The sequence below is a fragment of the Trifolium pratense genome, linkage group LG1 (assembly GCF_020283565.1).
Source record: "Trifolium pratense cultivar HEN17-A07 linkage group LG1, ARS_RC_1.1, whole genome shotgun sequence".
In the NCBI taxonomy this organism is placed as follows: domain Eukaryota; kingdom Viridiplantae; phylum Streptophyta; class Magnoliopsida; order Fabales; family Fabaceae; genus Trifolium; species Trifolium pratense.
Genome location: NC_060059.1, coordinates 17,066,119 through 17,081,653, shown reverse-complemented (window position 1 = coordinate 17,081,653; position 15,535 = coordinate 17,066,119). Strand labels below are relative to the sequence as shown.

At 28.5% G+C, this 15,535-nt stretch overlaps 1 protein-coding gene and 1 non-coding gene across 2 annotated transcripts; one reads left to right on the top strand and one right to left on the bottom strand.

The window, feature by feature from the left end:
- Positions 1-1,452: 1,452 nt before the first annotated feature.
- On the bottom strand, positions 1,453-4,785 carry LOC123923199 (auxin-responsive protein IAA14-like). The gene is made up of 5 exons (XM_045975875.1): positions 4,297-4,785; positions 3,422-3,663; positions 2,519-2,654; positions 2,307-2,368; positions 1,453-1,764 (listed from the first exon to the last, which is right to left on the bottom strand). The coding sequence occupies exons 1-5, from the start codon at positions 4,542-4,544 to the stop codon at positions 1,727-1,729; spliced, it is 726 nt and encodes a 241-aa protein (XP_045831831.1). The 5' UTR covers positions 4,545-4,785; the 3' UTR covers positions 1,453-1,726.
- On the top strand, positions 3,145-3,245 carry LOC123903349. The gene has a single exon (XR_006807929.1). It is a non-coding gene; the product is annotated as a U6 spliceosomal RNA (small nuclear RNA).
- Positions 4,786-15,535: the final 10,750 nt, after the last annotated feature.

Here is a 15,535-nt window from a genome sequence, read left to right as displayed (position 1 = left end):
ATAATTGACTTTCCCATATATTTAATTTTTTCTTCTTTTGTGATTTCGTCGACTTATTGTGCTACGTTGCGTAGTTCGTCTTCTTGGTGCAGCATTATATTTTCTCATCTTGTGTGGTATTTGTTCGGTTCAAATTGTCAGAGTCGATTCAGTATAAATTCAATCAATGATTTTGGCTTCATCAACATTACAGATCTAGATTCGGTATTCCAGACACTTTACTTTCATCATATCTGTATATATTTTGCTATTGTATGCTATTAACTTTGATGTTATAATTTTGTTCACAGATTTATCCATTACAGTTTTTAGTAATTTTGAATTTATGTTATACAATGTATTCTACGTTTTTCAATGAATGTCGTTTTTAGTATAAAAAATAAAAACCTAAAGGGACGGTGATATTGATATTATGAACACTCTTGTACCAAACGGAGAAGTGGCTCGGAACTTGGAAGTGCATGGAACAAAAAGGAAGAATGATTAACACTCTTATACCAAAGGTAGTGATTTGTGTTAGAACTTAGAAGCTAAACAATATGTGTAATTTTTTTGGGAAACTAAAAGTATCCTCTGCGTGCAACTTGAGAGATTAATTCTCTCGAGGTAACAGAGATTCATTTAAGGGGTTGACCTTCCCAATAAATGTTTCTCCATACGCACCGGTCAAGGATCGAATCCAGAATTAAATGGTTAAGGAACTCAAGTATCTATCACTTGTGCCACACTATGTTCCTCAATATGTGTAATTCTAACTGATATGAAACTTCATTTTTTTTAAAAAAAAAAATTACATATATTAGTATTCTCTATTATCCGATATCGATGTGAGACTCTAGGTGTGATGTACTATTATGTTCCTTCCTTCCAAATCCCTTAAAAAGGTAAATACTTAAGTTCAAATCGCTTTATATATGCATTCTCTATAGACAACAAATCCCTTAAAATAATGGATATTTTTCATCTAAAGCTAGGACATGAAGCTGTCACATTGTCCGATCCAAGAATTCTTTTATACTTTTGCATATGTATTGGGATATGTATATATTGTATAATGCATATGCATCATTGACCCTTAATAATACTAATAATGTTATTGATCAATGTAGGAGTATGTACACATATATAAATTGATATTCCAACCGAGCGTTCACTCACCAACCCTACACTCGACCAGTAATTAATGCGAATTTGATAATACAAAACTAAATGACAAAGACTACTATAATGGCCATAAAAGAAACTCCATCAACATGCACATGGCAATGTTCCCTTACCATACTAAATTATCAAAATTTAATACAATACAATAATATACAAATTAATAAAAATATACATTACTAAATATAAATGAAATAATAGAAGAATTAATCTCTTGAGGAATAATAATTATAAAATATGCATTAATAAAATTCAAAGTATATTATATAGGCATATTGCACACAACAAACATGACACCAAGGAAGCAATCACATAATAGTCGTAATAATTAAACAAGGCAAACTATAATAATAGTGTATATAGGTGGTTAAGTTTATTGCTTCATGTTGATTACAAATACTTAAAATTAAAAGTTGAATCTATATACGAACAAAACAAAAAACACTTAAGACACATCCAAAATAAAAACACTCCAATCCAAAGGTAGTGCTAGCTTTCATATATCTTTTCTTATAGGTCCACTTTGGTATGGGACTTTGATATAGGATATGTATTTAGACCAAATTCAGCTTCGGTTTTTGCATTTCTCCATTGCTCTTGGTGCTGAAATTAAGTACATAAACAAAATGCCAACGTTAGAATTAATAGGAAGAAAATGACACACACACAAGGGGGGGGACGCATTGTGAGAATGGATAATAATAGTACAATTAACCTTTGACAACAAACTTTTAATAATTTTATGTAACCAAAAAAACTTTAATACCTTATTAAATCATATTTATATTATGCTTATCATTTGTAAACAATTATTCATGATAAATTATTTTTGTTAAAATAAAATTATGCAATGAAGTATCAACTATCAAATAGTTTTTTTTTCACCACCAGTATCCGGCCACTTAACCGCTTAATCTGGCTCGGGAGTTAATTTTAGGTCTACTCAATGTTATTGAGAAATTAAGTGCTTTGACTTGTGTGTGTATGTCTATAACCAAAAAGTTGAGAGTGAACCCCAACTTTTTAAATATAAAAAACGATTTTTCTATTATCAACTGAGTTAAACTCATGAACACGTGTACATAATTATTTCTGAGCAATGAAATGATTGAAAAGAACATGATAAGATAAGATAGAATGCATACCAAGCCCAATTGCTTCTGATCCTTTCATTATGCGAAGACGCTTGCATGATCCAACAAACATCCTTAAAAAAATAATGTATCAAAGGTAATTAATTTTATGGATTTATATTATTAATATAAAAAACAAATGAATGTAAATAGTAGCTGGAAATAGATGGAGGTTATATATATATATATATATAAAATGTTGGTTGCATGAGTTAGGAACTTACTCCCAAGGGACATCTCCCACGAGCATCCAGTCTCCATCCTTATCTTCATAGGTTGGCACATACTCAGAGCTGTTAAGAAGATCCATCAACTTGCTCTCATTCATGAAGTCTATCATTCCTTGGGCCCCATAGTTACCTTCAAAATTATAATTAACAAAACTAATTTTATTAATTAATATACTAATACTATTCTTCTATGTACATGTAATTATTAATCACAAATAATGACCCATGTTAATCATGTATCTAGAATGTAACAATCCCAAGATCATAATAATTAATCTAACTAGCACATGCATCTTCAACAATTCCCATGCATCCATCAAGATCTAAAACCTTATAATAATACTACTAGCAAAGAAAAATAATACTTCTAGCTTGTAGTTATTTTAATTTATTTATTTATTTAACAACAAAGAAAAATAATTCATTAATTGAATCAGAGATAAATACAAGTGTTACTAAGTGGAACAAGTATAAGTGGTACAAACTTTATCAAACAATTATAGACTCTGGATTTGAATTCAACCATACAAATTAGCAGTGTTAAAACTTTTAATAAAAAAATTTTTGTTGTATGTAATAATATATTATATATTTGATTTGAGAAATTAGTCTTTAAAATTGTTCCTTCAAGAACCTCCGATAAAATTGGAACAATACAAAAGATTAATATGACCTTTACGCAAGGATGACTCGCACAAATCGTAAAATGGTCTAAATATTTTGCCATTCAAAAAAATTGTGCATAAAATATACCTAATTTATTCCAAATAAATATAGTTGTGGACTTGTGATGTAAAAGAGGTTTTGAGGGAATAATATAATTAATTAAAATATATATTAATTATAAATATGCTTATTATTTTATTAATAATATTGTACTACTAATTAATATATTACCAGTGGTGAAGGAGCTGAACATTTTGGCTAAGGCATCAGATAAATCTTTGTAGGTTTTGTACATTGTTAAGTCAACCTTACGAAGGTAAGGTGCCCCATCCATAGAAACCTTAACAAATGCACCAGAAGTAGTGCTGCTTGTTGTCTTCTCATTATTGCCATCTTCACTAATATTGTTAACCTTTTGTGCCATCATGTTCTTCCTGTATGACCTCACTGGTGGCCAACCAACTACTTGAGCCCTGAAATATTATTATAATATTTAATATTTATTACAAATCCCCATAAATCTCAAACTTATAAATAAATTGCATAAATCTTGAAAACCCATATATATACCTCATGCAACTATATACTTACTATATGGAAGAAAAAAAAATATTTAAAAGAGAACATGGTAATAGAGTGAGCAATTTTAATAAAATGGAAATTATTATTATTATTATTAATTAAAGTCATAGAGTGAGCAATTTTAATAAAATTTTCTAATTAAAAAACAAAACACAGACTTCTCCGTGTGAGCTTAACTCAGTTGGTAGGAATATCGTAACATTATATGTGCAGGGTCGGAATTCAAACTCTGAATACTCTAGACTCTTACGACTATTTTACATAGAATTTGAACTCTATCTTTTGAGATTATAAATTCACACTTGTATTACTAAGATTTTTTTTAATGAAAAATATAATATTATATACGAAAAAGTTTAAATACAAATGGATATCAACTTATTAACTAATTAAAAGGTGAAAACATTAAGATGTTGCATGTACGTGCATATCAACTTATTCACTATTTTCCTTTGCACATACCACTCTTTTGTTTAGATCCAAAAGTTCATAAAAAAAATTGAATTGGATAAATAGAAACTTACTTAGCTGGTGGCTTAGAAGGGTCCTTAAGGAGGCTCTTGTCCTTTGAAGCATTCTTGATATTCCCATTCAGATCTTCTTTGGTTTGAAGATTGAGCTTCAGATCAATAGTCTCAGAGAACCCCCTCTTTGCAGAAGCCCTTGGAGTTTCAACCTGCTCAGAGCCGCCACCGCCACCACCACCAGGCAAACCAAGACAAAGCTCAGTCTTCAAGCTCAAATCATTATCTTTCCCAATCATAGTAGCCATTTTTGGCTTCTCAATGAAATCCAAACCTCAGCAGAAATATTTCTTTGAAAAGAAATAATAAACACTCTTTTTTACTTTTCCTTTCTCTATGAAACTAAAAGTGCTTTGTAGTTTCTCTTAAGGGTATGTCCTCTTTGTATTATAATGTAGCTTTGTTTGGCTATATAGAAATATATAGAGAAGAGAGAGAAAATTATATCCCCATCAATAATCAATAATATAACTTAATTGAGGAACTTGTGTTTGTGGCTGCATGCCTATTTCACATCATGATAGTAACCAGTTGCATGTTGACACGTGGAGAAATATGAAACCGTTGATCTTTAACCGACTATTCAAAAAATAAATAATAAGGTAAACACTCTGGTATACATTTTATTTAGATATATATTGGTATATTGTTAATACTGATAGGTCCACAAACAATGTTTAATATAAAAAAATAAATAAACATAATTTGTGAATCAATCAAAATTGGTAACCTTAATAAATATATCGATACATATTCAAATAAAATGCATACAAAAGATTCACTTAATAATAATTTTTTCCATATGCAAACGGGATTTCAGGTACCTGCTCAAATGGTTGTCTCCTCAATAAACTAAATTTTTGTAATTTGTTATTTTCAAATCACATGCATGCCACTTGGGTTTGTTAGTTTTCCATCTTCTATTGTCCTCTCATTTGTAGACTAGTTACCTTGTTTAGATATCTAAAACAGTGACATTTTATTTCTATGTCTTTATAGTACATGTAAATTTCCATATTCCATTTTTATATAGTCCTATACTTGGTAAACAATAATGCTTTGCAGTCCCTGCTCAAATAATTGAAACGAATTTTGTGAGTATGCCTACCCTATTTTTTTTATTTATTATAAGTTATTATTTAATTGTGTGTGTACCATACATTTATAATTGGTTGAATTTTAATTTTTTATCGAGAGATGATGATTATTCTTTAAATGTTTAGATATAGTGGCAATGATATGAAATTGTTTTTTAAGCGGCAAAAAGAAAATTTAAATACACAATTGTAAATATAATGATCTATGTATTAAAATAGCTAATAGTCCCGTCTAAATTATAGGGGCGGAGTCCCTTATGGACCGAGGAAGACAATGGCCGCCCCCAGTTCCAATTTTTTCATTTTTTATAGGTATATATTCATATTTTTAATTTAAGCGTTGCATATTTAAATCAATTAAGTCATGTGGTCTAGCAATTGAGAAGCTTACTTCTTACATAAAAGATGCGAGTTCGTTCCTCAAACGATCCTTCTCCCTTCAATTTTAGGATAGAACTCAAATAAACTCAACTATAGGTGAGACACTTTGGAGTAGATCAAGAGATTATAATTGTTCCTCAACTCAAATGGCCTAAAAAAATCGAATGACAAATAATCAAATACCTTCTTAACCCATCCTTCAAGGCCATGCAAAATCACACACCAAAAATAGTTGGATGAACTATATATAGCAAGCCTTATATGAACACAATGCCAAACGAAAAGTATTTGGAGACATGTGCACAAATGAAAAAATTTAAAAGAGAAATAATTTAGGATATATTTTCGATGGAGGGGTTTTGGAGGAAAGTTGAACTTGCGCTCTTAAATTGTTGGATATAAGTTAACTTTTTACCAATTGAATCAACTTTTATTGATTCTATTGTGCTTTGCATTATAACGCCCATTTAAGTTTATTTGCTTGTTTAGCTTCATAATATTTGTGTTATATATATGATGATGATGATGTCCTAGTAATTTTTTTATGGGATATGATGTGCTAGTATATATATGTTTTCAATTTTAAAAAAGAATTATTATTTTGTATACATAATTTGAAAAAGAAGTATTATTTTGTATACATAAAATCGAACCATGTTTTTTTTTTTTTGGTCAAGTAGCCTAGTGGCTAGAAAATCCACCTTAAAGGTGAATAAGTGGAGTGTCCCGGGTTCGAACCCGGGCTCCTGCACATATAGTGTGATGTCCCTACCAACCGAGCTAAGCTCACGGGGACAAAATCGAACCATGTTATTAAAAATAAAATTGTACAAAAGATATCCAACTAAAGTGTCCTTGTATAGATTATTACTACACACAATGATAGTGATGATGGCCAAAAAAAGGCAATAATGGTGGTCGTGATGATTCAATAATAATAGCAGTTAATGATGGTGAGTGATAGTAGCAACATGGCAATAGTGATTATAACTTTGACTTCCTTGGGAGTACTTTTTTTACACATAAAACCCCTTAATACTACTTATTTATCTTAAAATACAAAAAATTAAAGGTATGTAATAATTTGCTATTAAAAAAAATGTGGGAATCTATACTATATATATTTGTCTTGCTCAAAGTAAAAAAGTATACTTGATGTTCTCACGTTGCTTCTTAATGAACAAATTTATAAGTGACATTTTATAATTTTATGTGGCGCCTACGTGTCTTCTTTTTTTTTAATAATTTTTTTTTGTACAATGAATATATCAGGGGCGTCTCCGGGTTTTAGGAGACTCTGTGTAAAATATAAAAGTGGCCACTTAATATAAAAAATTTAATTTTTTTTAAAAAAAAATCGTCTATTTAAATTACGTATAATATAAAAAAATCATTTTTATTCTTGTAAACATATAGATTATCAATATTAAACCAATTGCATTAAATCAAATGGGATAAGAAATACAAAATAATTATCTTTGTATATAACGTTAAAAAGGAACTTCCTAATCTAAGTTTAAATTTTATGCAAAGATTAAAATGAAATAAAACTATATTTACGAGTATAGATAACTAATCTATTGATACTCATATGATATTATATGAACATTAATTATATATAACTATTAGTTTATGGTCTAAAAATTAATTTATTAATATACATCTGATATTTTATAGGTATAAATAATATATAAGTAATATTATAGGACCTCAAAATTTTGAGCTGAGGCCCGATGCCATCGCACACCTCGCACGTGTGTGCAAGCCGCCACTGGAATCTATTATAACAAAAAAAAACACTATGAATTAATTATATGACTAAAAAAACTCAAAAAAAAAAAAGATAATTAGCATAACAAAACAAATAACTCAAAAAAAAACACGATGGATCACAATTAATTTTAACGATATATCATAGCTAAGTAACTTAAATTTATCTTAACTAAAAAACAGAGGATTAGCATAACTGAAAAAACAAACGATGGATCACCCTTAAATATAACTTAGGTTTTTTTTTCTCTATATATAAACGTTGAGTTTATATATTTTTATTCGTATTTGATTCATTCAATATGTGAACCGCCGCGACTCGGATCTTTCTCTCATTTCATGGTACATTTATTTTATGTTTAATTTTTTTGTGTAACCATGTATATTTCTTTTTCCTTTAATTATCTGTTCCACCAAGTTAGATGATTTCATGACAATTTAATAATAGTTGTAATATCTCTTAAAAGAATAATATAATCTAACATAACATAATATGTTCAAATTTATTTTAGTTAAGGAGAATGATATAACAATCTAATAAAGCATGATCTGTTCAACGATATATAATCTAATTTATGCGATAAAGTGGTTCTTCGATCATAATTTTGATGCAGCTAATGACTGAAAGAAAAGGAGAATTTTAACCCACCTGCGAGTGTGTTTCTCCTTGAGGTCTCAAGTTCGATTCTCTCTTGTGCCAATTAATTAAGTTCGATTCTCTCTGGTGCCAATTTGGGTGGACTAATTTAGTTTCTTCAAAAAAGAAAAAAAAAAAGTGAATTCTCTAAATATTAAAAATTTCATTTAATTTCAATTAATAATTAATAATATTATAATTTATATTTTGATATCATTATGTATGAAATAAGACAATTGAAAAGAATCAAACCATCTTCTAGAGTATGTTTGATACAAGACGTGTCAAAGATAAACGATGAAGAAGATTTATTAAAGCTTACGTCGAAGAATACTGTTGAAGGTCTCAAAGAATGTACCAAGATTGAAAAAACTATCAAGATTAAGGCAACAATGCTTCTACATCAGTTTTTTTATTTTTCTATTTTAATCAATGCGCCTACATTAGTTAAATTATTGAAAACTGTCGAGATTGAGAAAGATTAGTGATAATTGGTTGATATTTTATACTTTTGATTTAATTTAATATTTTTTTGGTAGGATGTTTTTGATTTAATTTACATAACACTTATATTATTTTGGTTTAATTTATTACATACTTATTTGAATTAATTTCAGTTTCGTCGTTTATTGTTTTGGTATCTATTATTATTATTATTATTATTATTATTATTATTATTATTTTATTTTATTGTTACAAGCTATTATTATCATTGGAGTATACTAATCTAAGTAACGTTTGAATTATACATTACTATCTTTATTATCATTTGAATATTTGAATATATAATTTGGTTTAATTTATCATTTGAGTGCACTATTATTATTATTGTTTACTTCCTTCTTTCTACTTCTCTACTTCTAATATAATTAAATCATTACTATCAAACTTACTAATTTGTCCTTATCAGTTTTAACAATATTCCAAATTTTGTATCGTTCATTGTAATTTTACAAAAAAAATAGAAATAATAAGATAAACACAAAAAAATATATTATATATGAAAGTATCCATAAAAATTGGAACAAAACATAAACAATAAACAGATGTCAGAACTGCGATCAGGAGGGAGGTGGAACCACTTGATGTCAGAACTGACACCTAAACCATATTAAACTGGTGGTGAAAGGAAAAATAAAAAAAAATAGAAACAATAAAAAGATTGTAGAAAATTTAGTAAAAAACAAAATTACAGAAAAATATAGAAAGATAAAGATAAATACAACAAAAAGAATACATATGAATCTATGCATAAAAATATTAACAAAACAAAAACAATAAAAAGATTATAGGAAGTTTAGTCAATAAAAAATTATTATAGAAAGAATATATAAAATATAAGATGAATGAATATGCATAAAAATAGGAAGGAAAAAAAAAATATAAACAATATTACTGTCAAGTTTACTGCTAACTATCACTGAGTGATAATTATATAACAAAATTGTTATGTTAATAACTAATTTTTTATTAAAAAATTTACATAGGAACATTATTTGTGAGAGATGCATGGAAAATTGGATAAATATTTGTCCTTGATAATTGTAAGCAAATGCATCTAATAAGTTTTACATGAAATAATACAATAGTTTCACTTATATTTTAACAATATTATACAACAGATTTTTAAATCTTTTATTCTAAATAAAATTTCTATCTTAAAATAACGACAAACTTAAATACCGAATAAAAATCAATAAACTCATGCGAATGCATAAGTCTTTAAACTAATTAGACTTACGATCATAAAGAATTAACAAAAATAACTTACTACATTGAAAATATATCTTCTTTTTTTTCTTCATATTTTTGTCAATCTTTACAATCCAAACCCTTAATCAACATCTCTCTTTTTATCTAAATTTTTCCAATTCTCATTCTATCATCATTTTATAACTTCAATGGTCGATATTCTCCTACTCTCCCATCAATTGAATAATTTGAAAAATCGCTTATAAATCTCAATCCTATTTTGAATCTAAGAGGAATCCCCAAATTGTTTAATATGTTGACTATTTTTCAATTTGTTAATGAGTTTGACAAAAATATGTCGATTTTGATTTTTTAGTAAAATATTAATTATTTAATTTCAATTTTAAATTAGAATTAACATTTGAATGTTTATGGAGGGACTATATTTAGTTTCAATTTTAAATTATAAATTATAAATTAAATTTTTAAGTTGAATGAATGAATATGAATCTTTATCAATTGATTGTGTGTGTATTGGTTTTTATATATTTTATCATTTTATCACTTCTTTATTTTTTTCGTGAATTTTTTTTTTTAGAAAATATTTGTTTCTTTTAGTTTACAAATGGATTAATCCAAGAAACAAGTTATATTTCTTAGATGTAATTTAGCGATATATGATCTTCATATTTAAGAATTAATTTTATGATTTTGACATCCTATAATATGAAAAACTAAGCATTAACTTGACTATACCAATGTTGTTCAATTTTGTAATAAGTTGTAGATGAATAAGTTATAATAGGGATGAAATGGTCAGGACACGTGACCAACTATATATCTAGCATGCTTTTAGCTAAGTAGAAGATCATTTACAATCAAATTGTGGACTCTGTTGAATCTGAATTTGATGGTTTTTTCTTTTTATATGGATATGGAGGAACAAGAAAAACATTTATTTGGAGAACAATGTCTTCTGGACTACATGCTAAATGATACATTGTACTTAATGCAGCTTCTAGTGGCATAGCATCCCTATTACTACTAGGTGGTCGTACAACACATTCATTGTTCGAAATTCCACTGCAAATTAATGAGACATCAATATGTAGTTTTGATAAAAAGAGCGACAAGGCTGATTTGTTTAGAAAAACCAAGTTAATCATTTGAGACAAAGCACGTATGATGTACCGTTGGTGCTTTGAGTCTTTTGGCAAGTCATTATGTGATATGATGTCTTACAACGGTGTACAATAGCAATTAATAAACCCTTTAGTGGTATATTAGTTGTTTTAGGGGGTGATTTTAGACAATTTTATCTGTTACTAGCAAAGGATGCAAACATGACATAATGACAATCGCGATCAATTCGTCCAAGTTATGAGATCATTGCAAAATTTTGAAGCTTACAACAAATATGTGTTTAAGCGCTTCGACCGTTCATGCTAAGCAAATTGAAATAAAAATGTTTGCCGCCCAAATGGATTCTTTCAATCAGTAATGGAAATAGGTCTGCAGATGAGGGTGTAAAATTAGTTTGAATATTCTTGCGTTCTCTTATTGATTTTGCATATCCAATTTTTTAAAAAAATATGAAGAAATCCAATTTTTTTTTAAAGAGCATAGTATACTTGCCCCAACTTTGTATGCAGTCGAGAATGTTAATGAGTATCTTTTATTGTTGGTCCTTAGAAGTGAGCAAGAATATATTAGCTATGTTTCGGTTTCTAGATCAGATGAATATAACAAGATACAAAGAGAATGGTTCACACCCAAATTCTTAAATGATATTAAGTGTTTCGACATTCCAAATCACAAATTGATATTTAAAGTTGAATGTCTGGTGATGTTGATGAGGAATATTGACCAGGCTGCACAGTTGTGCAATGAGACTAGATTAATCATTGATGTTCTTGGAAAACATTGTATTGGTGAATTTTCAATTACTGGAAAAATGTGGGTGATAAAATAATTAATCCAAGCTTGAATTTGACACAGAGTGACCTTGGATTATCTTTCAATTTTACGAGAAGACAAATTTCATTGACCTTATGTTTTGCAATGACTATAAATAAGAGTCAGGGTCAGTCACTTTCTCATGTCAGAATATATCTTCCTAAACCAATATTCACTCATTGACAATTATACGTCGTTTTGTCTAGAGTTAAAGAAGGGTCTAAAAATATTAATATTAGATGAAGAAAATCAAGTGTGCAGTGAGACCACTAATGTAGTTTATCATGAGGTTTTTAATAATGTATAATAGTGTTTGTTTCTTTGTAATACAATTTGACGGTCAAATGAGTTATTACATTTCTCCCTCATTTTTTATCATTTAAATTATTCATCCCTCTTTTTCTACATTTTTAGGAAATTCGGCTCAATTCTTCTAAATCAAGTAAAATATTATATTGAGTATAAAACCTACAAATGTCGTATGTTTGTCTAAATGTTATTTTTCTATAGTTCAAAAAAGAATGTAGTTTCTGGCCGGTGCGTATGGAGAAACATTTGTTGGGAGAGGTCAACCCCTTAAATGAATCTCAGTTACCTTGAGTTGATTAATCTCTCCAGTTACGCGTAGAGGATACCTTTGATTCACAAAAAAAAGGACAATATGTGACGTTAATTAATACTTTATCGATAAAAATAATATAATATGTGATGAGTTAAATTAATTTTAAATGACTAATTTAGACGAAATTCTAGCCCGTGCTTGACACGGGTGTCCAAACTAGCGTCCAGTAAATGAGGGGGTTTGTTTACCGTGAATTCAAATTTTTTTTTACGCAACAGTGAATTCAATATATATCTTTTTATTTAATAAATTCTCTTCTTTGAATTCAATAGGGTTAAAATTATGATTCAATCAAAATAGAGGAATAAATTTGCATTCAAGTCTTTTATTAATAATAACGCAAATTCCATCACGGCATCACCACAACAACCCAATCCTACTCAAACACAAACGACAACCCCTAAGCCAAAACAAGAGTCATTGCGGCATTTAAGTCTTTTTTTTTTAAAAAAAAATGGCAAATATAGTTATATATAAATAATAAATAGTGGATACACAAAAAGAGTTCATAAAAGAGAGGGTACAAGAAGTATTGAACACCAAAATTAATCACTTGATTCAAATCACATGGTTAGTATGATATTTTGTTTTTGACACAGTATGATATTATTTTTTGTTTACACATAATACGGTTATTAAACTATTTCCTCTAAAGAAATAATTATGTTAATTTTATAATATTTTAAAAAATATATTTTAAGAACAAATAAGTTTTGTTAGTTTATTCAAATTAAATATATAAAAATAATGTGAGTGTTTTTTGACGCAATAATAATGTGAGTGTTGAGAAACATATATACATAAAAAATATTAAACGGAAAATATTATTAATAATAACAACGTCTTTACACAAATGATAAATTTATATTTTGATGCTTTAAAATTTTTGGGGAGGAGAATGCTTTAGTAACATTCATTGAGGAAGAGTGGATAAACCTATGCACTAGAGAAATGTTTTGTAAAGTAATTAAGGTCCTGCCTAAGTACTCGATGTAAGATTAGGTCGTGCCAAGTATGACCTTTGCAGTACGGGGTTACCCCCTTTTGAGAAGATCTTTTAGTCTTTTTCTTTTTTTCGTTTTGGGTTTTTCTACTTAGCTCCCATAATAAGTAACCAATTTAGTGACCAGAGCATTCGCCACTGAATTAAATTGGTTGCTAATGAGATTAGTGACCATTTTTAAGTATTTTGGTCGCTAAATCAGTCACTAATTAATGACGATATTTTTAGTAGTGTGGTTTTCACACAATTTCATAAGTATCTTGAAATTTTATTTATATCTTTTACGCATCGCTATTTGCCCAGATGTTCATATGTCTTATGAATTATGGCATCACACGAGGGGACCATGCCCTACAGTTAAGCAACTATACTCTTTACCTAAACTTGTAATGGTCTACGTAGTGTTTATATAACACGCTGTGACATTTACCCTTTATATTAGTCTTTCACTATTTTTTTTGAAGAAGGTAAATTAGCCCACCTAAATTGACACTTGAGAGAATGGAACCTGAGAGCTTAAGAAGAAGCACATTATTACCTGCATACATAAGTAAAAAAAAAAAAAAAAATCCTTCAAAATTAACCTAAAAACTTCATTTAATTTTAAATTAAACAACAAAATCATCAAATTATATGTTGATTTATCAACAATTATCAAGACAACATGGAGACCAAGTCAAATTGAAGGCGGTTACTCAGATATTTTATTTCTCTATAAATAAGATAAACTTAGGTTGTTTTAGGGAGTTCATTTCCGAAAGAGAAATACACTGCCTAAAACAGAAACACATCCGCACGCACACAAAAACAGCACAGGGATACACTCTCGATTGATGTATACTCAATTTATATTCCAACAATTTATTGTTTTTCCATTTAATTTTCAAAGTTCAAGTTCATACGCGCCTAGATTATTATCGCTCAAACATGCCAAATCATGTACAATTGTAAATTTGTTAGCAGAGAACCCACAAAGGATATCTAATTCAAATTCTAGATTGTCCGTTGGACTCATTCTATTGGTGTGTAAAAATACTACTTCTTAGTGTTAATTAACCATGGTTAACAACATGTATCCCCCTTTTTCCATCGTCACAATCATCTTCAATGCTTAGATTCCGACCTCTAGCTCATAACATCCTTCCACTGAACCACTATTATGTTAATATCAAGTTCAAAGTTAAAGCCTAAAAATGCATTGTACTCCTTCCGTCCCAAAATTTTAGTCTTTTTTGAGTTTTGCATGGAGATTAAAAAATGATAAGGAAAATCATTTTTACCCTTACTTTATTAAGAAAGAGAAAATATATTTAATTAATGTTTTAACTTTTGTAAGGGTGCAATGCAAATGATAAACTATCACTAAATGTGCATTAATTTCTTAAAATGACTAAAGTTTTGGGATAAAATTAAAAAGTTAAAAAGACGGAGGGAGTATAATTTATGGAAATAACTTTACCCATATATATAATTGTTTTTTGCTGTTCTAAAAAGAATACTAAAAAAACATGATTTCCCCATCTTCAATTTTTGGTCATAATCGAATGGTCATCTACAAACTATACAAATGCCATTTAAACTAACTATTTCTTCTCTTTTTCTTTTTTTTATATAATAAACTTTTTTTATAAGCAAAATTTGAACTAGAAGAAGTACAAAAAGTACTCAACCCTTACAATTCAAAAACAATCCATTTAAATACCACTAAAGCAAACTAAAAGATTGTTACACCAGTCAGAGAAAGCTACATTAACATTGTTTCCTAATCGACCTATAAACCAAAACGGGAGCGGTTATGATGCATAAGTGAATTCCTTATGCACCATGCATAAATAACACACAAAATCATTGCACAACAAAATGGTTTTGGATTAAAACCCTTTGAAACCATTACACAGTAAAAATGGTTTTGGCATGATTAAGTACATCTAATGTGAAATCATTCCACAGCAAAAATAGTTTTGACATGATTTTAGTTTAAAACAAACTACGAAGGAATCTGATGACGTTCAGGGGTTCTTGCTGTTGATTTGGGGGTGGAAAATGGTGCGTTTGAAAATTTGTTAGATTCAATTTGATTG

Excerpts from the sequence above, each read along its gene's own strand:
- LOC123923199 (XM_045975875.1), bottom strand. The coding sequence starts at position 4,544 with ATGGCTACTATGATTGGGAAAGATAATGATTTGAGCTTGAAGACTGAG. Across the intron at positions 3,664-4,296 it reads CCTTCTAAGCCACCAGCTAA|GGCTCAAGTAGTTGGTTGGC; the intron begins GTAAGTTTCTAT and ends ATAATATTTCAG. Across the intron at positions 1,765-2,306 it reads ATCAGAAGCAATTGGGCTTG|CACCAAGAGCAATGGAGAAA; the intron begins GTATGCATTCTA and ends ACTTAATTTCAG.